Below are 23538 nucleotides of genomic sequence, written 5' to 3' on the forward strand. Positions count from 1 at the left end.
AATGACCCCCGAGCCAGTGGGTTTGGCGACGGATATGTAGTGAGGGCCAGCCAGCGAGAGCATACAGGTCGCAGTGGTAGGTAGTATATGGGGCTTTGGTGACAAAACGGATGGCACTGTGACAGACTATATCCAGTTTGCTAAGTACAGTGTTGGGGGCTATTTTGTAAATGACATCGCCAAAGTCAAGAATCGGTAAGATAGTCAGTTTTAAGAGGTTATGTTTGGTGGCCAGAGTGAAGGAGGCTTTGTTGCGAAATAGGAAGCCAATTCTAGATTTAATTTTGGATTGGAGATGCTTATTGTGAGTCTGGAAGGAGAGTTTACAGTCTAAGCAGACACCTAGGCATTTGTAGTTGTCCACATATTCTAGGTCAGAACTGTCCAGAGTAGTGATGCTAGTCAGGCGGGAGGGTGCGGGCAGCAACCGGTTGAAGAGCATGCATTTAGTTTTATTAGCATTTAAGAGCAGTTGGAGGCCATGGAAGGAGAGTTGTATGGCGTTGCTCGTTTGGAGCTCGTTTGGAGGTTTGTTAGCACAGTGTCGAAAGAAGGGCCAAATGTAAACAGAATAGTGTCGTTTGCGTAGAGGTGGATCAGAGAATCACCAGCAGCAAGAGCGACATCATTGATATATACAGAGAAAAGAGACAGCCCGAGAATTGAACCCTGTGGCACCCCCATAGAGACTGCCAGAGGTCCGGACAACAGGCCCTCCGAATTTGACACATTGAACTCTATCAGAGAAGTAGTTGGTGAACCAGGCGAGGCAGTCATTTGAGAAGCCAAGGCTACAGAGTCTGCCATAAGAATGCTGTGATTGACAGAGTCGAAAGCCTTGGCCAGGTCGATGAAGACGGCTGCACAGTACTGTCTTTTCTGGATGGCAGTTAGGATATTGTTTAGGACCTTGAGCGGGGCTGAGGTGCATCTTTGTGGATCTCAGACGATACAAAAGAGAGGTTGAATAGGCTATTTTGATGTGTTCCAGAGAACAACATATATTTAGTTTTACCTGCATTCAACCATTAACCAGTTCCTACACAGCTGTATGGGAACTCGAAGTGCCTCAATGCCACATACAGTAGTACTGTCATACACATACAGCACAGTATTGTCACACAATGAGCTCTGAGGCAGTCGGCCCATTGCGCTGCCAATGTGCTTTTGTCAATTTCCCTCCAGCACAGAAGCCACTATTGTGATTCTGCAGTGTAGACAGGCCCTGTAGACTGTCGTAGAGCACCAGAGCATCCCTCTGCTGACTACCATGTGAGACCTTCAACTCGGCAGATAAGACGGTTGGGCCCCGTCATCCATCATCAGGGTTATATACAGGGCTGGGATCAGTATGGCCACATCACAGCTTCACAAGGGACCTGTAAAGACTGACGGTTGGAGGGCTGGGAAGCTGTAAGTACTGCAGCTGCAGGTGTATTTTGGACCACCCTACTGAGGAAAGACTATGTGGTACCAGATAGGGAGAAAACTAGTGCAGTAATAATATATGTATTGCATTGGATTGGGGTTGAGAGTTTTGATTGGATGAAGAGAGTGATAGTCTATGCTGGGATACTAGTTACTAACAAGCCAAATCAACAGATGTAGTTGCTGATTCTCTGATTGTCCCCCACAGAATGGTACTGGTACTCACTGTATGTGGTTCTGGTGTATTTTATTTTCCTTGTGTTTCTATTTTATATATATATTATTAGTTTTAAACTCCACATCATTGGGGAGGGCTTGTAAGCAAGCACTTCAGGATAAAGTCTTCACCAGTTGTATTCGGCGCATGTGACACATTTGTTTTGATTTGAGACTTATACCACACTTACACACTGTTAAGAACTGGCTAGTTTGGATACTGTGTATGTTGATTGGCAAAAACAGCATTCAGCCATGTATATGTGAGACCGTTTCACATGACTATGATGACGCTTAGCTTTTTCAACTTGATAAACTGGCTACTTCAACAACAGTTGTAGAAAAGAAGCGTTTGGATGAACGTGTGACAAACCAGAACTAAAAGAACACCGTGAAACAAACAAGGTGGGAACGTACCTGCGTCACTGACAGGCAGGAAAAGGGTTGTGAGTTTGGGAATGCAACAACAGTGGTGCTGAACTTCATTCTACGGGACTTCTATGGTTCAGTGAGGAACCTGAATGGCGATGAATATGGGATTAGCAACTACGCTGGACTCTGGTTTGACCCGACATATCAATGACCCGCCTCTCAGTTTAGCATGGAGTATACAGAAGGACAACGGATTCAACAATGTGTTTATGTGCGTAATTAAAAAGTTGAGGAAAGAGGGGAACTGAAGACGAAGTGCAGTTCATCAAACAATCCAAGGCTCTGGACACTGAAACACCTGAGGGTTTGCTGAACAAAGTGTGGTTTGATGTTCAAATTCATTTTGGGCAAAGGGGGAAGGAGGGAAACCATCTGCTGAAACAGACGAGAATACAGACGAGAATGGCATACAGTATGAAATTCACTCTTTCAATGAACCAACAAAAAACGACAAGGACCTACAAGAGAAGAACAGGAAAGGCGGAGGTGGATTCATGTTTGAACTGCCGGGTGATCACCTCTGCCTGGTAGCTTCCCTAATGAAGTATCTGTCCCTCCGACACCCCGGGTGATCCCCTCTGCCTGGTAGCTTCCCTAATGAAGTATCTGTCCCTCCGACACCCCGGCGTTGTACCTACACCCGAAATGTAAAGCAGTCAACAGAATCATATGGTATGTAACTGTTAGCAAGCTCAATCATTCTAATGTACTCTGGCAATATAACCAGTAGTTATGTAGACCTAACTATTAGCTAATGTTTTTTTGTCTCATATGTTTCATGAACACAAAAAAAAGCCAATGTGAGTGAACACCCTCGCAACAATGTTGCCAAAGATCTGCAAACTACTCAAACCACTACCTCCGAACCACCATGATCCAGAAAAGGTTGGTTGCCGGGCTGGAGGCACAATAACAATGTCTGTCAGAGGACACAGATTCAAAACCTCTCTTCAAAGTTACTGGAGGCCAAATCTGGAAGCGAGGAAGCAGTGGAGAATGATGACAACACAGCAGCAGCAGCCTCCCCAGCTAAAAGAACGGCATCCATTATCCAGCAGCGTCGTGCCAACAAATTACAACATGGGCAAGCCAACAACAAATTACAACATGGGCAAGCCAACAACAAATTACAACATGGGCAAGCCAACAACAAATTACAACATGGGCAAGACAACAACAAATTACAACATGGGCAAGCCAACAACAAATTACAACATGGGCAAGCCAACAACAAATTACAACATGGGCAAGCCAACAACAAATTACAACATGGGCAAGCCAACAACAAATTACAACATGGGCAAGCCAACAACAAATTACAACATGGGCAAGCCAACAACAAATTACAACATGGGCAAGACAACAACAAATTACAACATGGGCAAGCCAACAACAAATTACAACATGGGCAAGCCAACAACAAATTACAACATGGGCAAGCCAACAACAAATTACAACATGGGCAAGCCAACCACAAATTACAACATGGGCAAGCCAACAACAAATTACAACATGGGCAAGCCAACCACAAATTACAACATGGGCAAGCCAACAACAAATTACAACATGGGCAAGCCAACAACAGATTACAACATGGGCAAGCCAACAACAGATTACAACATGGGCAAGCCACCAACAGATTACAACATGGGCAAGCCAACAACAAATTACAACATGGGCAAGCCAACAACAAATTACAACATGGGCAAGACAACAACAAATTACAACATGGGCAAGCCAACAACAAATTACAACATGGGCAAGCCAACAACAAATTACAACATGGGCAAGCCAACAACAAATTACAACATGGGCAAGCCAACAACAAATTACAACATGGGCAAGCCAACAACAAACGATAACATGGGCAAGCCAACAACAAACGATAACATGGGCAAGCCAACAACAAACGATAACATGGGAAAGCCAACAACAAATGATAACGTGGGGGAACAAATGTATTCCTACACAATAAATGGCAACATTCAGATCAACATTAGTAAACAATTGGCTTGTGTTAGTCACTCTAGAAGTAACGCTAATGCTCAGTTGTTGCATACATTTAATGTAAGCTTGCTAGCTAGCCCGCGGTTATGTTGCATAGCAACCAGTCTAGCAACGAGACTTTTGTTCGGACTACTTTAAGGTATTTATTAAAGCAACACTTTCAATTTAGATGCGTGGTTCCTTGCCTTACTGTGTTGGCAAGCGGTTTATAACGGCAATAAGGCACCTCAGGGGTTAGTGGTATATGGCCAATATACCACGGCTAATGGCTGTATCCAGGCACTCCGTGTTGTGTCATGCTTAGGAACAACCCTTAGCCCCCGACAAAGTGTTGAAAGCATTCCACAGGGATGCTGGCCCATGTTGACTCCAATGCTTCCCACAGTTGGGTCAAGTTGGCTGGATGTCCTTTAGGTGGTGGACCATTCTTGATACACATGGGAAACTGCTGAGCGTGAAAAACATTGTGTCTACGCATTCATTCAGATTCACTCGATCAGAGAGTAAAAGTTGGTTGGAATGTGCTATGACATCACAATACAACAGAACACACAGGACAGAGCCCCGGTGGTGTTGTAGCAGCAAACTGTTCTCCTGACCGTGCTGCATACCATAGTTTATGGAGTGGAGATGGGACCTAAACTACCACAGCCTCTGAGTCTGGCCTCTACAGCTTCATAAGCTTCATGACAAAACTAGATTCGCCATAATACTGTGTGACAGAGGGAGCAAATGGCTATATTAGACAGCCTCTGGCTGATCTACGGGCTTCATTGCAAAGTTTGACAATATATAAAGGAACTTCAATGGATTTTACACGGAAAACCTATCATCTGTATGATGCGGAAGACTGTATTAAATACATGATATATCAACACCATATCAAAGCCTCTTATATGCAGTACATATGGCAAACACCTAAAATAGTTATTGTTATAGATGGCCATTTGAAGATGAATCATGCACAATTTCTAAAGATAGCAAACAAACTGAGCATCCAATAATTACATCAAACGTCCGGTCAAATGACGAATCATGTGTAGACGTGTCCCAAATGCACTTAGAACAGGTAAAACAAACAAAAGTACAGGCATGTCATCTATTCACTCAATGTCCATGAAATAACTTTACTCAGTTATATTTCCTGAGATTGTGGAATAGCCTGCATGTGGTTACCACTGCCTCTAGTCCAATAACACTCAACGAAACACAGAATATTCATACACGCAGCTTGAAATCCTTATAGGGCATACAGTATGAATTAGGCATACTGTCAGATAATCAATAAAAATATTTGTTCTGGTCCTCCGATTACAGCAAAAACCAGCAGTTGGTAAAACTCAGGCAAGAGTCTCAGCATTCACTCTTAACATCTGCGTGCATTAGTCAAATTTTCAAGCAGGTTTTCTAGTGACTGATTCATGTCATAAAAATCAGTATGTGTCTCTTAGGACTTCATTTCACAGTAATTTCACATCTGTGTGCATCAGTCGTATGTTAAGGCACGTCTCCTATTGACATTGAAGCATGATGTACGCAACAGCCTGAGTTGGGTAGATGGGTTAAAAAAATAACTTACATTGAATATCCCTTTGAACATGGTGAAGTTATTAGTTACACTTTGGATGGTGTATCAATACACCCAGGCACTACAAATATACAGGGGTCCTTTCTAACTCAGTTGCTGTAGAGGAAGGAAACCGCTCAGGGATTTCACCACGAGGCCAATGGAGACTTTACAACAGTTACACGGTTTAATGGCTGTGAAAGGAGAAAACTGAGGATGGATCAACAACATTGTAGTTACTCCACAGCACTAACCTAATTGACAGAGTGAAAAGAAGGACGCTTGTAGAAAATAAAAATATTCCAAAACATGCATCCTGTTTCCAACAAGGCACTAAAGTAATACTGCAACAAATGTGGTAAAGCAATTAACTTTTTGACCTGAAAACAAAGTGGTATTTTTAGTGTAAATCCAAAACAACACATTACTGAGTACCACTCTCCATACTTTTGAGCATAGTGGTGGCTGCATCATGTTATGGGTATGCTTGTAATCATTAAGGACTGGGAAGTTTTTCAGGATAAAAAAATGTATTGAATGGAGCTTTTAAGCTTAAAGCTTAAAATACAAGGCCAACCAAGAAGAGAGTGAATTTTCCTGAGTGGTCGAGATACAGTTTTTACCTAAATCTGCTTGAAAATCTATGGCAAGGCTTGACAGAGCTTGAACCAATTTGACAACACTTGAAGACTTTTGAAAGGAATATATGGGCTGTGTTCTGTCCAGGAATAATTTTCATGTTAATATTCATATTATGTGCCACAACATATGACGCTTAACTTTCAGAAAAATTGTCACCGGATGATGTTTTGAGGCTGATAATGGGCTACCTTGTTCACTCCCCTTCATAAAACTAACACCAACTGGGTAGGTGTCACCAATATCTCCCACCTTGTTTCAGCCACGTTGATTTCACCCATCAGATCCATGAAAGAAAGTAAAGAAGCTCAGAGGGGAGAGGGGAGGAAATTCTTTGTGGAATGAAACAGAGCCCCAGTCTCTGTCGCTCCCTACCTATTGAGAATGCCCCCTGGGCAGTAGCTGTAGCGCTGACAGCTTGATTAATTGGCATCATCAGTCCTATTGGATTCCTGATCGATCAGCACCGGTGAACACTGCTCAACAACACGGTCACCGCACTGGAGTACACTGTGGCTATGATTCTTTAGCCGGCTGTACAGGGGTCCATGTTGTTGATAACTCTCTGAACCATAGCTGGGGCTTAACAAATACAGAGTCATCCCTTCTCACAGCTGAGACACTTCATATATGGCGATGCTTTGTGGCATTGAGGATATAAACTACACATGAATCTGAAGGAGTAGCAAAAAGCCATCTAGTCCGTGGGTGTCAGTCTGGAATTGTCTCAACTGGTCTGGGAGCAGGATTCAGAAGTCTGCAGAGAAGCCCTATTACAGAGATACCCCATTACAGGTTGACAAAAATCAGGGCAAAATGTCTCTACTGTGTTTGTATCTCTGTTCTAGAGAGAGAGGCTAGAGTTTCTGGCCTGTCGCAAGATAAATATGTGTTGCTTTCCCCAAGTCCTGCTAATGGAGTTTAAAGTGTGTGTGTGTGTGTGTGTGTGTGTGTGTGAGAGAGAGAGAGTGTGTGCATGTTTACTTGTTTTCATAGTTCATCAGGACTCCAATGTCCTAACAATTCACCCAAATATCCTGACAAGGAAGGAATATGCGTGTGCATGTGTGTGTGTGTGTGCTTGCATGTGTGTGTGTAGGTTGAAGCGTTCCACGCTGCTCCTTGTGCCCCATGCCAGATGTTCTGATACAGTCCCCATAACAAGTAACATATTTTAGAAGCTGTGCATCTACAAGGCACCAGCGCCAGTCCATGCTAGTCCATGTCATTTGAGAGCCATGCCTTGGCCCTAGTTTACGATCCTCTGGTGGTCCCACTAATATCCCTCCATTTCCCTCTATCCCTCCTTACATCCGTCACTCCCTCCCTTCCCTCCTTCTCTCCTTATGGAGTCAAATCAGCCTAATAGTCCAGCAATGAGCCTGTAGAGCGACTGTAATGAACCTATGCCTTGGGCACATGAAAAACATCATAAATCAATTTATGTAACCAAAATATAAGGTCAGTTGTAATGTATTATGTGGTAATGCAGCTGTAATCACTAAAAGGGAAACAGAAAGAAAATAGATACATTCAGAAGTTCAAGTCAAGGTGGATTGGGCTCTCTCTCCATTGTCTTACCCCTTACTATCACTAAAGCAGTATCTAACACAACAGTCAATACCCAACAAGAGTCTACAGCATTGTTATAGTCCTTGATTGAGAACATAGTACTGTGTGTTGTGATGGATGCCAGAGATGAATAAGTCATATTAAATAGAAGAGAGTGTTGGTTACTGGTTTGGTGGAACGTTCATGGATTATTACCGTCACCCTCAGAACATTGGACTCATGAAACATGTATAGAACATTAATATTTTATGTTCTAAAAACATGGCAACTATGTTCTGTGTATGTTTTGGTGGGACATTGGTGGAATATTCTCCCAACACTCAGAAAACTGGACACGAACGTTCTTGCAACGTCCCATGAAACGTGTCTAGAACATTAACGTTGTATATTCTGAGAAGATGATAACCACACTCTGGGTGTGTTCTGTTTGGCATTATGGGAATGTTCTCCTAACTAACGCAAAATGCTAAAAAGGTTCTTTTTGCTAACTTAGATAGAACGTTCCCCTTACTAACAGAAAACTGGACACTCAAACATTAGGGGAACATTATGGGTAACATTACATGAACTTCCTCTCTCTCTACAATTGTTAGCTGGGCTAGCACCAATGTAGATGTACTTCGCTTTCTTCATTGCCTGCGTGGAAATGCTACTCTCTCCACTCACTACACTGCATGTGCACAATAGAGAGTTACCATGGAGCTCAAACACAATATCTAAATACGATTTTTTAGATTATCGAACACAATCGCGATAAAACTTCAAATAATTGACGCCTGCGACTGAAATTCAACGCTTATAAGATTGAGTGATCGCTCCGTCGTCGGTGTCACCGGCTTCCCAAAGGAATAAAATGTCAGCAAAACAGTTAGGGAAAGCATTTGCAAACATTAACATTTACCAGGCAGCATTTATCATCGTTAACATTAGCATCAGCACTTCAAAATCTTTGGGCTCTTCATGTGTTTCCTAGCAGGCATTTATAACAGGGTACTATATCCTTAGCAAGGGGTCCTTATGGTGTAGCCATGAGCTCTGTTTTGTGACACACATGCAAAACAAATGCCATAAAAAAAAACACCTGAAATGTCAGGACCAAATGACTCGTCGTTAAATTGCTTGTGAGTTAACTCGGTCCCTGTGGCCGAGACAGGATGTTAAACGCCTTAAGCACTAATTATCTAAGGTAGCTAGCTATCTCATTACCCCCTTCAATATGCAAATGGCCTGTGGGCTTAGTGTTTTATTGCAATCACTGTTATTCAGAGGGCGGCCATCTTACATTGGGGTTGGAGAGGAGGCTTGATTATAACGAGTGAAACAACAACTGTAGCTAAATAATGACTGGGTTTTGAATTACTGAGTGGTTTTGTATATTACAGAAATAGAGTGTGTGTTTTTTTTTACATGAATATATATGTTTGGGTCCAATATGAGATTGATTCGATTAACTGTTATTCAAGGCAGTGCTGTCATTCAGGACATTGCCTCAGCGATAGCCTTGATATGATGATAGCAATGAAACAAACTCATAAATTAGGAATGTTATAAGGCTTTTGAAAGAGTGCCCTGACAAAGAAAAGGGGCATTTCCAAATAACCATATCAGTGCAGTGAGGATACAGAGCTGTGTACAAACCACATAGCAAAAGCCAGGATGGAAAAGCCTAGGTTGCAATCACTATCTATGTGATAAATCTACTTAGTTTTCAAGCCTCCTGATTCCTGCCTTCAAGCAAAACTGAAGAAGGAAGTACCAGTGACTCTCTCAATAAGGAAGCTGCCAGAAGAAGCAGATGCTAAGCTACAGGACTGTTTTGCTAGCACAGACTGGCATATATTCAGGGATTCTTCCGATGGCATTGAGGAGTACACCACATCAGTCACTAGCTTCATCAATAAGAGCATTGATGAAGTTGTCCCCACAGTGACCGTACATACATACCACACCAGAAACCATGGATTACAGGCAATATCTGCACTGAGCTAAAGGTTAGAGCTGCCGCTTTCAAGGAGCGGGACTCTAACCTGTACACTTACACGACATCCCACTATGCCATTCGATGAACCATCAAACAGGCAAGGCGTCAATACAGGACTAAGATTGAATCGTACTACACCGGCACTGACGCTCATCGGAGGTGGACCTATTATGGACTGCAAAGGGAAGCACAGCTGCGAGCTGCCCAGTGACACGTGCCTACCAGACAAGCTAAATAACTTCTATGCTTGCTTTGAGGCAACCAACACTGAAGCACGCATGAGAGCATCAGCTTTTCCGGACGACTGTGTGATCATGCTATCCGTAGCCGATCCGTAGGGAATAAAACCTTTAAACAGGTCAACATTCACAAGGCTGCAGGGCCAGACAGACTACCAGGACGTGTACTCTGAGCATGCGCTGACCAACTGGCAAGTGTTTTCACTGACATTTTCAACCTGCCCCTGACCGAGTCTGTAATACCAACATGTTCCAAGCAGACCACCATAGTCCCTGTGCCCAAGAACACCAAGGTAACCTGCCTAAATGACAACCGGCCCGTAGCATTCACGTCTGTAGCCATGAAGTGCTTTGAAAGGCTGGTCATGGCTCACATCAACACCATTATCCCCACTCCAATTTGCCCCACTCCAATTTGCATACCGCCCCAACAGATCCACAGATGAGGCAATCTTTTTTGCACTCCACACTGCTCTTTCCCACCTGGGCAAACAGAACACTTATGTGAGAATGCTATTCAATGATTACAGCTCAGCGTTTAACACAGCTCATCACTTTACTAAGGACCCTGGAACTAAACACCTCCCTCTGCAACTGGATCCTGGACTTCTTGACGGGCCGCCCCCAGGTAGTCAGGGTAAGTAACAACACATCTGCCACGCTGATCCTCAACATGGGGGCCCCTCAGGGGTCCCCTCCTGTACTCCCTGTTCACCCATGACTGCATGGCCAAGGAGGTCAGCACGCCCCCATTGTCATCGATGGGGCTGTAGTGGAGCAGGTTGAGAGCTTCAAGTTCCTTGGTGTCCACACCACCAACAAACTATCATGGTCCAAACACACCAAGACAGTCATGAAGAGGGCATGACAATTTTCAGGAGATCCTCAAAAAGTTCTACAGCTGCATCATCGAGAGCATCCTGACTGGTTGCATCACTGCCTGGTGTGGCAACTGCTTAACCTCCGACTGCAAGGCACTACAGAGGGTAGTGCGTACGGCCTAGTACATTCCCGGGACCAAGCTTCCTGCCATCCAGGACCTCTATACCAGCCGTTGTCAGAGGAAGGCCCCAAAAAATTTCCAAAGACTCCAGCCATCCTAGTCATAGACTGTTCTCTCTGCTACCGCACGGCAAGCGATACCGGAGTGCCAAGTCTGTTTTTTTTCCTTTGTTTACTTTAGTAAATACTTTTTAACACTTTTTTTCTTAAAATGGCATTGTTGCTTAAGGGCTTGTAAGTAAGCATTTCACCTTAAGGTTATACCTGTTGTATTTCCAAAATCATACCCAACTCATACAGTAGTCTAATATGATTCATGTCAGATCACAATGTTACATGACGGTGGTTTATTCTAAGAGCTGCATGTTTGGAGGAAACAATGTGTTCTGATTAGCAGTCCCCCTCATCCTGGGCCGAGATCCCATGATTTTCTCTTCCAAAAGCTGGATGAGTTGAAGGATATCTGGATGTTGTGTTGTGTGGAGGAGGCTAGAGGGAGGGCCAATCACTGCAGAGTAGCTGTTTGAAGAGAACCTTTGTCCTGGCTCTGACTACCCCTGAGGTTTGCATTCACAGTCCATTCTGAGTGAATAAGAGAGGAAGAAGGGAGTGAGTGTCAGAGAGAGAGAGAAAATGAGAGAGAAATAGATTTACTGTAGATATAGATTAGGCAGACAGACCAGGCAGGCAGGCAGACAGACAGACAGACAGACAGACAGACAGACAGACAGACAGACAGACAGACAGACAGACAGACAGACAGACAGACAGACAGACAGACAGACAGACAGACAGACAGACAGACAGACAGACAGACAGACAGACAGACAGACAGACAGACAGACAGACAGACAGGACAACAGAACAGCATTTGGACAGATGTTAATTACAAAGGCATTTTGTGGGGGAGAATCAAAATGAAATTCATCAGGAGGATAATAAAGGTTCCTTGTAGTGTGGCTGCCTCTCTTTGTATCTTGGTAGAAGCAATTATCATTGGAGCTACCTGCCACAATAGACCTACCTAGTAGTGGTGTGGTGAGCAATATGATTGTCCCTCATAGGAATATTTGCTATCACTTGCTAAAATCCTGTGATTGGTTTTCTGGACAATTGCTGATTATTTCCTTTCCATCTATGGTGGTGGGCTGTAGCAAGCTATTGGCTTTAGTTTTCGAGATGATTAATCTCTGTCTAGGGAGGAGCTGGTTTTTACATATTGTGTATATTTGTTTATTCTGTTGGCAATGTCAATTCTTGCACATTTTTTCTATATACTTACTTTTATGATGGCTAGCTGGATAGGCAAACATTGCTGCGTACTAAACTGTAAACCAATCAAAGCTTGTGTACTATCCATGGTACTGTCTCTACTGATCGCGTCGGCCAATCACATTACCCGTACCTAAGGTAGTAGACAGCTAGTGACAGCTCAAGAGACTTCTCGGTCCAACAAACTGATATCAGGTCATCTTATTGATTTGTAATCTAGCTAACTATTATTAAGTTATACAAATATCATACCATCAATGCAAGCTGTAAAATGACTCCCAATTTAGAATGCAGAAACCTTAGTAATGTAGATAGCTTGCTTGTTAAAACAAGTAGATATGCAGCTCGCTAGCAGGAACAGATAGCTTTATCACTAGCAAACATGTCATTCCAGGACAAGGAATGTTTTAACCACCAGGTTATGCCAAGGAATAATTAAGACTATAAAAACATAAGGACAAGTAGTGTAAAGCTAATACTGTCACTACAGACCCTGGTTCGATTCCAGGCTGTATCACAACCTGCCGTGATTTGGAGTCCCATAGGGCGGCGCACAATTGGCCAGGCACTAGGGTTTGGGTTAGGGTTTGGCTGGGGTAGGCCGTCATTGCAAATAATAATTTCTTCTTAACACCTCTACAGGATCGATGTCCTCCCCGCAGGACGGTTGAGCTAACGTAGGCTAATGTGATTAGCATGAGGTTGTAAGTAACAAGAACATTTCCCAGAACATATCTGATATAGGCAGAAAGCTTCAATTATTGTTAATTGAACTGAACCGTCCAATTTACAGTAGCTATTGCAGTGAAATAATAGCATACTATTGCTTGAGGAGAGTGCACAGTTATGAACTTTTGAACATTTTGAACAGAAAACAGGACTGAATCAGTCCAAAACTTTGGACATTCACTGCTCCCATCTAGTGGCCAAAATATAAATTGCGCCTAACCTGGAATAGTACATTATGGCCTTTCTCTTGCATTTAAAAAATTATGGAAAAAAATAAAATGTGTTTTTATTTGTATTATCTTTTACCAGATCTAATGTGTTATGTTATCCTACATTAATTTCACATTTCCACAAACTTCAAAGTGTTTCCTTTCAAAAGGTATCAAAAGGTATCCTTGCTTCAGGTCCTGAGCTACAGGCAGTTAGATGTCATTTTAGGCAACATTTTAAAAAAAGGGTCCAATCCTTATTTATTTAACTGACTTGCCTAGTTAAATAAATAGCTGGTTAATTCCACAAACTAACGTTTAAGAAAGCACACCTGCTAATTGAAATGCCTTCCATGTGACTACCTCATGAAGCTGGTTGGGAGAATGCCACGAGTGTGCCAATCTGTCAATAAGGCAAAGGGTGGCAATTTGAAGATCTCAAATATAAAATATATTTTGACACTTTTTTGGCTACTACATGATACCATATGTGTTCTTTCATAGTGTTGACGTCTTCACTATTATTCTACAATGTAGAAAATAGTAAAAATAAAGAAAAACCTATGAATGAGTGGGTGTTCTAAAACTTTTGACCGGAAGTGGATATGATTGAATGTTCAATTAAGCCTGAAGCTAGTTACGTGAAATGAGACAATCATGCCAAGACATTATTCAAAATTGAATTAGCTGACAGGGAGATAGCTAATGAAACCTGCGCTAACAAACGTGTTACATTGTATAAAATATTCTGGCCCATCAGTGTTTCCTGCAACAGTGAGCTCTGAACAGACAGACACAGCTGTAGGCTATTTGTGCCAGGGATAAGAAGTAATCAGGTAGGCCTATTTTATGAATCTCAACCAGAACAGAACATTTTTTCCACCTTTCATGCTGAGCGGTTATCAAAAGGGAGAGGAGCTGGAATGATTTTTCACATAGGCTACGTTGGGGGAACTCAATGGATGTAAAAACAGACTTTGTTTACTTGCTGTTTGAGGCTATGAAAAATTACTTTGAGAAGTTCCACAGTGACGGTGACTTAAGACAATCAGAAATAGTATCCCCAAATGGGCACATTTATAGGCCTACACTTGTACGCAGGCCAGGTGGACTAGGCCCACTTCTATGTGTAATCAGGTTTGTGTCCTGACTCAAGATCGACAGGAGCGCTCCAAACAAAAGACAATTAATAAATTGACAACTCATACAGTAAATTGAATGAAATACACACCCCAAAAACAATGTGTCCAATCCTACAATGACAATGGTAAAACTGTAATAATAATATATTGTATGCATTAAAATAAATTACTGTAACCAAATAAACATGGTAGATTATGGTAAATTATGGCAATTAGTCCACTCAGACAGATCTCCGCAATGGAATAGTGCACTTAGACAGGCCTCCGCAATGGACTAGTCCACTCAGACAGGTCTCCGCAATGAATTAGTCCACTCAGACAGGCTTCCGCAATGGACTAGTCCACTCAGACAGGCCTCCGCAATGGACTAGTCCACTCAGACAGGTCTCCGCAATGAATTAGTCCACTCAGACAGGCTTCCGCAATGGACTAGTCCACTCAGACAGGCCTCCGCAATGGATTAGTCCACTCAGACAGGCCTCCGCAATGGATTAGTCCACTCAGACAGGCCTCCGCAATGGATTAGTCCACTCAGACAGGCCTCCGCAATGGATTAGTCCGCTCAGACAGGCCTCCGCAATGGATTAGTCCACTCAGACAGGCTTCCGCAATGGATTAGTCCACTCAGACAGGCTTCCGCAATGGATTAGTCCACTCAGACAGGCGTGAATCAGACAGGTGTCTTGTGTGCTACACATTTTGTAAATATATTTGCCACTGCTCAACAAAATAATCTTGGTCGACCAACAGCTGTACAACCAAACAATGGACCAGTCGACTAAATGGAGTCAGGCCTAGTGCCAACAAATTGACCTGGTAATCATAAGAATATTATAAATACAGAGAATCAGCTCCTCCCTCAACGTAGATCGATCAACTACACTGTTTTCAGTGTCGGCCCACCACCTACCTGTGCTTGTTTCTCTGATCGTGTGCATTCAGCATTTGTCTAACCACTCTCTCTCCACTCCTCCACCTGAGTAAGTCATTCTAATGGAATTACACACACTAGTGCATCCCGCTTCCCTCATGAATGCACTCCATCATCTCAATAACGTGAAAGACACGCTCTGCCTCAAAGAAAGAGCAGAACAACCTGTGCTCTGGTACAGACTTGAACGATCTTTGAAAATGAGGTCTCATCCTTTCTTTCTCTCCTTTCCCTATTATCCCTTGTCCTCTTGCAACGTCAATTACACCACACTACAGAGAGAACGAAAGAGAACAGGAAAGAGGTAGATTTGCCACTAACCAAACCAATTGGCCTCTTTGTGCCTGTGAAGTTCAACTGTGTGTTGTTCGTCCAGGAACTCTTCAGGCCTTTGTCTGGCTTCTCTGGTTGCTCTGGGCGTTACCCCTAGGGAAGAGGAGGGTTATGGGGCTTGGAGTCTTTTCAGACTATATTGGGGCTCTCCTCGGGTACTTATTTATTTATACCCATGGAAGTGGAGGCACTGAAAACAACTTCCCCCTCGTTTTTAGAAGGTTAAGTCACATATTCGTCTAGGTACATGCCTTTGTCTAATTCAATACTCTGAGAGGTGTCTTGATGCCTCTTTGTCTGGACCTCAAGCAGGCTGTGGGCCTTCAGACCGTGGTCCAATTTAAATATGTTTAACATACATCCTTCTATCCTTCCTTCCTGTCCTAACTTTTCCAGCCTTTTTTTGCTGAAGCTCATCCACCCCAAACTTCTCACAGAGGAATTTGTGACGATGGTGGTGAAATGGACTAATAGACAAAATCCTCTTGTGGAGGAATGTATTAGCCATCTCCTCCTTTTTAGCCCACAAGACTAATGTGAAATCACGATCCAGCAGCATTCTCTCCCTGATTTTAATTACATTTTTTTTCTACTGTGGAGAGAGTCTAGGCAGGCAGGAGGGAGCAGCCGGGGTAGTGTTTGAGTTTACCCTCGAGTAAGCGGCCCTGCTAGGCTATAATCTGAAGTCAGACAAAATGGCACATTAGCTCTCTGGCCCACTCTCTCCAGCTACAGCCCTGGAGTCTGCAACATAACGTCTGTCTGGTCTCTATACAGGCTCTGGTTCTAACAGACAAGAGCTGAGCTACACTGGTTCTATAGAGATATCCAAAGGTCTGGAATCACAGCAGAATATCCCGTCCTCATCTACAGGTGGTGGTGAGGGTTGGGCATGTGTATGTCTGTATTCTTAATGCGTATTCCAGCAACACATTCATGTCATGAACCTAGAGAGGAGCATATGGCGTGTGCCATGTAAACAGCAGTGTTTAGAGGGCAGACATGTGTGGTATTCATGCCTCCCTGATGGTTATTGAGGGACAGGGTAAGACATTATTATGCTCTATATTCACTATAGCAGACAACACGGTGGGGTTCGGGCTAAAGACGGTCTTTACAGCTTTGCATACCTCTTTACATACCTCAGGATGAGCAACATGCAAATGAAGATACTCTCGCCTGAAATGATTGAACAGAGTGGCCAGTCAGAATCATACAGATTTCAGTGGCAAACTATGGAAAGCATAGAATATGGTTTTCAAAAATAAGAAAATATATGTATTGGTGTATGTGTAGTTATCCATTGTATTATGTGTGGTGTATGTATGTGCTGTACATATTTGCTCGTTCAGTCAGAACATAGCCTGAACGCTGCAGTACATTTCATCCAACGATTAAATTCCTATATAAAAGTGTATTCTTGGGGGATAATATTCTGTAGAGGAGCGCTAATATTGATGTCATCATACTCGACTGAAAGGCACATTGCAGCAACTGCTGGAAGCTATAGCTTTAGCAAGCATTACATTTCCTAACTGTTTGTGTGGAGCGTTGCTACGTTTCATTAGCTTGTCTATAAAACACACACACACCACACACACTTCACTGATTCCAAATTAAAATCTAGCATGCAGTAGCATGTCAGCAGATTTGAGATATGGTCTTGGGGTGTAGTTTTAATGAATACTACTGATGCATAACACTTTAGCAGTATAACACAACAACATAGACAAAACAACTGGGATTGTCCATAGGTTTGCATTTTCTCCTTGGTTGTATTACATTTCCAAGTCCTAAGTCTGGGAAGAACTGATTGATATACATTTCAGAGTGGCAGACGGGGGCAGACAATGTTTAAAAAATATATAGTAAGTAGAATTTATTAGCATATCTGGACTTAAATGTATATATTTAAAACTGCAATATGTAACTTTTTGGGTGACACACTCACATAGAAATGTGTTTTAATGATATGTCTTCATCATCAGGGAGGTTTCTGAGTCAGAGGTGAACAAGGTGATTAGCTCACTAAAGAACTCTAAAGCCAAAGATGTGTTTGGGCTGGACTCTACCTTTCTTAGAAACTACAAGGAGTCACTCATTGACCCCATTACTAAGGTCACCAACGCATCTATTGGTTAGGGCGTGTTTCCAAGTGTCTGGAAGTCGGCCATAATAACAGCCATCTTTAAATCGGGTGACCCTACTGAAGAGAGTAACTACAGGCCCATTAGTATACTACCTGTGGTGTTGAAGGTTGTTGAATAGTGTGTAGTAGAGCAACTGATTACCCACCTCAACAACAGTCCCTTCACATTACTCTCCGTGCAGCTTGCCTTCAGAGCAAAACACTCCACAGAAAGGTTCAAGTGCTTTCTTCTGGAAAATGTGAAGTCCAAGATGGACAAAGGGGGCGATTTGTTGGCTGTGTTTCTGGAATTAAGGAAGGCTTTTGATACTGTTAACCATGAGGTACTCATCACAAAATTGTCCAAGTTCAACTTTTCCCCCGATGCCTTGAGATCAAACCTTGAAGGCAGAACCTAGAGTGTCAGAGTGAGCAATAAGCTGTCGCCCACTCTTAGCTATGATGTGGGTGTGGCCCAAGGGTCAATACTGGGGGCCCTCCTGTTCAGCCTGTACATTAATGCTCTGCCTTCTGTGTGTACTGAGTCTGAAGTTCGAATGTATGCAGATGATACAGTGATATATGTGCATGCAAAGAGCAAACAACAAGCTGCACAAGAACACACTACTGTAATGGTCCAGGTTACAAAGTGGCACAGTGACTCATGTTTGCATCTCAATGTGAAAATAACTGTCTGCATGATCTTCACAAAGAGGACAACTGATGCTACTGAGCCAGATGTCTATGTGTCAGGGGAGAAGCTCCAAGTGGTATCTGATGCTACTGAACCAGATGTCTATGTGTCAGGGGAGAAACTCCAGGTGGTATCTGATGCTACTGAACCAGATGTCTATGAGCCAGGGGAGAAGCTCCAGGTGGTATCTGATGCTACTGAACCAGATGTCTATGTGTCAGGGGAGAAGCTCCAGTTGGTATCTGATGCTACTGAGCCAGATGTCTATGTGTCAGGGGAGAAGCTCCAGGTGGTATCTGATGCTACTGAACCAGATGTCTATGTGTCAGGGGAGAAGCTCCAGGTGGTATCTGATGCTACTGAACCAGATGTCTATGTGTCAGGGGAGAAGCTCCAGGTGGTATCTGATGCTACTGAACCAGATGTCTATGTGTCAGGGGAGAAGCTCCAGGTGGTATTTGATGCTACTGAGCCAGATGTCTATGTGTCAGGGGAGAAGCTCCAGGTGGTATCTGATGCTACTGAGGCAGATGTCTATGTGTCAGGGGAGAAGCTCCAGGTGGTATCTGATGCTACTGACTGAGACAGATGTCTATGTGTCAGGGGAGAAGCTCCAGGTGGTATCTGATGCTACTGAGACAGATGTCTATGTGTCAGGGGAGAAGCTCCAGGTGGTATCTGATGCTACTGAGGCAGATGTCTATGTGTCAGGGGAGAAGCTCCAGGTGGTATCTGATGCTACTGAACCAGATGTCTATGTGTCAGGGGAGAAGCTCCAGGTGGTATCTGATGCTGCTGACTGAGGCAGATGTCTATGTGTCAGGGGAGAAGCTCCAGGTGGTATCTGATGCTACTGACTGAACCAGATGTCTATGTGTCAGGGGAGAAGCTCCAGGTGGTATCTGATTTTAAGCAACCAAAACCAAATTCAACCTATAAGAAATTGTTTGACAACAGAGGTAGCAAAACTGTACTCCAAACCTATGATACTTCCTCACTTAACATTCTGCTTGACTAGTTGGGCCCAAGCTTGCTGTACAACATTAAAACCCATTCAGTCGGTCTCCAAACAGGCTCTCAAAGTGCTTGATAGGAAGCCCAATAGCCATCATCACTGTTACATCCTCAGAAAGCATGAGCTCCTGAGATGGAAAGATCTTGTGCAATACATCAACGCATGTCTTGTAATCAAGATCCTAAATGGCCTGGCCCCCCCTCTACTCAGCACTTTTGTTAAACAGAAAGCCCAAACATATGGCAGCAGATCCACAAGGTCTGCCATGAGAGGTGACTGTATAGTGCCCTTAAGGAAATGCATCTTTAGTCAATCTGCTTCCTCTGTGAGACCTTCCCATGTTTGGAATACACTGCCATCAGACACACAACTGCACCACCTATCACACTTTCATTAAAAACATGGAGACATGGCTGAAGGCCAATCAGATTTGTGAACATAATCCCTAGATTTGTATGGCCGCTTTCCATGTTGTCTGTAGCTTCTGAGGTGTGGAAACACTGTTGCTTTTATGGATTTTATCTTGCTGCTTTTTGTTCTATGTTACTCTGTCTGTATGCTACGTCTTGATTGTCCTATGTTGCTCTGCTTGTGCTCACTGCTCATTGATTGTCTGTATTGTTATTGTAATTGTTTTTAATAACATTCCCAGGGACCGCGGATGAAAATTAACCGGCTGGCTAAAACCTGCACTTTTTCTGAAACGTTGTTTAAATGTGCACTGTCCCTGTAAAAATAAAAATAAGCTCAACTAAAAAAAGTCTAAGAAGTGGTAGATATATTCTATGTGTGCTATTTCTATGCTTCCTGTTCTTAAGTTTCGTTTTTTGGCTTTAACTTTCAATTTTGTACATCAGCTTCAAACTGCTGAAAATACAGTAGTTTAATTTATGGAAAATATATTTCACAGAGGTTTAGATGGTACAATGATTCTCTACACTATACTTGCTTGTTATGTCACTTAAACTGAAATTAGACAAATAACTAGAATTTTAGCAACCAGGAAATGGCGGAGAGATTTCTGCATATTGCACCTTTAAAAGCATGCTCACAACATGGTGAAAACTACAATACTCTCTACTGTTCACTTAGACACCACAACAAACAGTTGACCCAATTGCAAACCTTTACAAAACACAGATCTACATCACAAAACTTCACAAAGACAGGCGGTATACCTCAATCTTCCTCACACATACATGATCCCATCTGCCTGTTAATGTCTCTGCTATTCAGAGTTACCTTGCTGAACTCTGAATGGTAAGAGCAACTATATCTATATTCTGTCCATTAAGTCATCTTCTCTCATCAGAGTGGGCTGGCTATTGAGTTGGATACACCCCGGCCTCTCGTATGTCTTCATTCTCAACCTGAGTGGTTATTGCTGTCAATTGCTGGGCCCAAACCAGCAGATGACTGATTGAAAGCAATATAGTTCACACTTTTCTGGATTGCTCACAATCCACTGAGACTGAGAGCTCCTCTCACTGATATAAAAGCAGGAATCCCGCAGCCTCACAATACAAATAAATGGTAATTGTGCACCCTTTAAAGTTGGCTTTCACCGCTGGGAGAAAAGTTCAAGTGGCACAGCAATCTCAATCTGTCTGGTTTGTAGAGGCACGTTAGGATTTTATACGTGCTTTTGTATACCCAATGGAGAGTGTGTGTGTGTGTGTGTGTGTGTGTGCATGCGTGCGTCGGCGCGCACCATTGTGTACGTGTTCAGTCTGTATCGTGCCTTAGAATCATCAAATCCCACATCACTGTCAGCCACAGACAAAACAGCAGTACGTGTGTCAGAGCAAGAGAGAAGGTGAAGAGATAGTTGACTTACCGGCCTGCGATGAGTCCCCTGTGGGGAGACAGAGAGAGACGAGAGAGAGAGAAAAGATAGTTTAGTTCAAATCTCAAATCAAGACAACCCCGTTCACGTCCAACCCGACACAAAAACAAGACGGATGACACCCGAGGAAGAGAGAGAGAAAGGCATGAAGACAGCAATTAAAAACAGGACACATATTCACAGAGCAACACAAATACATTTACTAATTGAGATTGGAAAAAACACACATTATTAAAGGTTGTTTCCGTTTTAGTCTTCCTTGTAAAAAACAGACAAGATAACATCTGTCAACATCTCAAATGCACCTTTTTCTGTGGATAAGGAAACAGACTCACACTCTCGTTTAAAATGGAGTCACGGGGACGTGTAGAGACGTCACTTCCTTACAGAGAAATATATGTTTTTATTGTTGATGGTGCTCTTCCCATTGCTTGGTAATTGTGGCCAGCTATCACAGGACTCTATCCTCAATTATTATACCCTGGCATAAAATGTTGACACACCTGATATACCAGACGGCATATGCCAATGGAGTACGCCGAAGCAAGGAGAGAGTAGTATGTGTGAGCGAGGCAGAGAGATAAAAAAAAGCCAAATAGATAGATAGATATATATATATATATATATATATATATATATATATATATATATAGAGAGAGAGAGAGGGGGGGAACAAGAGAGAAAGATGGAGAGAAAAAGCAAGATGGCTAAAGAAAGAGATTAAGTAAGGAGTGACTCAGCATAAAGTTGATTCCAGGTTGTGAGAGAGCTCATCTAGGGTTGGGTGGGTGTACGGGACTAGAGCAGATAGGCAGGCCTAGTCTAGTGGAAGATGAAAATAAAGAGAGAGAGAGAGCGAGAGAGAGAGAGAGAGAGACGGAGGAATCACTGTCCAACCAAGCATAGAGCTCAATATCAATATCTATGGGTCTGCAAAAGCTGGCACCAGCGTCTCCCCTCGGCTCTCAGCTCGATACATGAGAACCCAGCCCAGCGGAACACAGCCCAGCGGAACACAGCCCAGACCTACACTCACTGGGCTCGCAACATATCCAATTATCATACTTTTTTATTTATTTTTATAAACGCGCATAGTTTCATCGGAAATATCAATCTGCTGCCGGGTGAAATTCACAATTAGGGGACGGGAGCAATTTTGAGCCAATTGGCAGATGTAAAGTGCTATATTTGGGGGTACACTAGCTACTGTGTTAATTGCCTCTGTAGGAATATGAACCCCCCCCCCCACACACACACACACACATTCTCCCGCATATGGGTGTGTGTGTTATGAAATACAGATGGCTATACAATATACTCCAGGTTCCCTGTGTCCATTAAGTAAGAGTGGTCATATTGTCTATCTGGCTGGTTTGCCCTTTATTTAAGGGTTTCAGGTCCCTCTCCAAACCTTACACATGAACGCTCACACAGCCAGGCCAGCAGAGATCCCAAGCTCGACCAGTGGAGGCTGCTGAAGGGAGGACGGCTCATAGTAGTGGCCGGAACAGAGTGAATGGATTGGCATTAAACACATGGATTAGGCTATTTTACCCACATCCGTTGCTGACAGGTGTATAAAATTGAGCACAAAGCCATGCAATCTGTATAGACAAACACTGGTAGTGGGTTGGTCTTACTGAAGAGTGCAGTGACATTCAACGTGGCACCGAAAAAGAATACCACCTTTCCAACAACTCAGTTGGTTCCATTCTGTGAGATTTGTGGCCTACCACTTTACGACTGAGCCGTTATTGCTCCTAGACTTCACAATAGCAGCACTTACAGTTGACCGGTGCAGCTCTAGCATGGCAAAAATGTGATGACTTGTTGGAAAGGTGGCATCCTGTGACAGTGCCACGTCAGTAAGGCCTTTCTACTGCCAATGTTTGTCTATGGAGATTGCATGGCTGTGTGCTTGATTTTATACACCTTTCAGCAATGGGTGTGGCTGAAATAGACGAATCCACTATTTTGTGTCCACATACTTTTGTACAGTACATTCGAAATGTATTTAGACACCTTGACTTTTACGACAACTTTATTCTAAAATTGATTAAATGGTTTAGATTTTTCCCCCCTCATCAATCTACACACAATAACCCATAATGACAAAGCAAACACGAGATGTTATACATTTTTGCAAATTTATGAAT

The 23538-nt window shown here is 43.0% G+C and overlaps 1 protein-coding gene across 1 annotated transcript in view; it reads right to left on the bottom strand.

The window, feature by feature from the left end:
- The window catches only part of LOC135516400 (neurexin-1-like), a 1013356-nt gene that overhangs the window by 756201 nt on the left and 233617 nt on the right, over positions 1-23538 (bottom strand). Inside the window, exon 4 of the mRNA XM_064940681.1 lies at positions 21374-21391. Within this exon, the coding sequence (XP_064796753.1) occupies positions 21374-21391 (18 nt within the window). The remainder of the gene's footprint in view (positions 1-21373; positions 21392-23538) is intronic.

This window comes from Oncorhynchus masou, chromosome 27 (assembly GCF_036934945.1).
Source record: "Oncorhynchus masou masou isolate Uvic2021 chromosome 27, UVic_Omas_1.1, whole genome shotgun sequence".
NCBI lineage: Eukaryota > Metazoa > Chordata > Actinopteri > Salmoniformes > Salmonidae > Oncorhynchus > Oncorhynchus masou.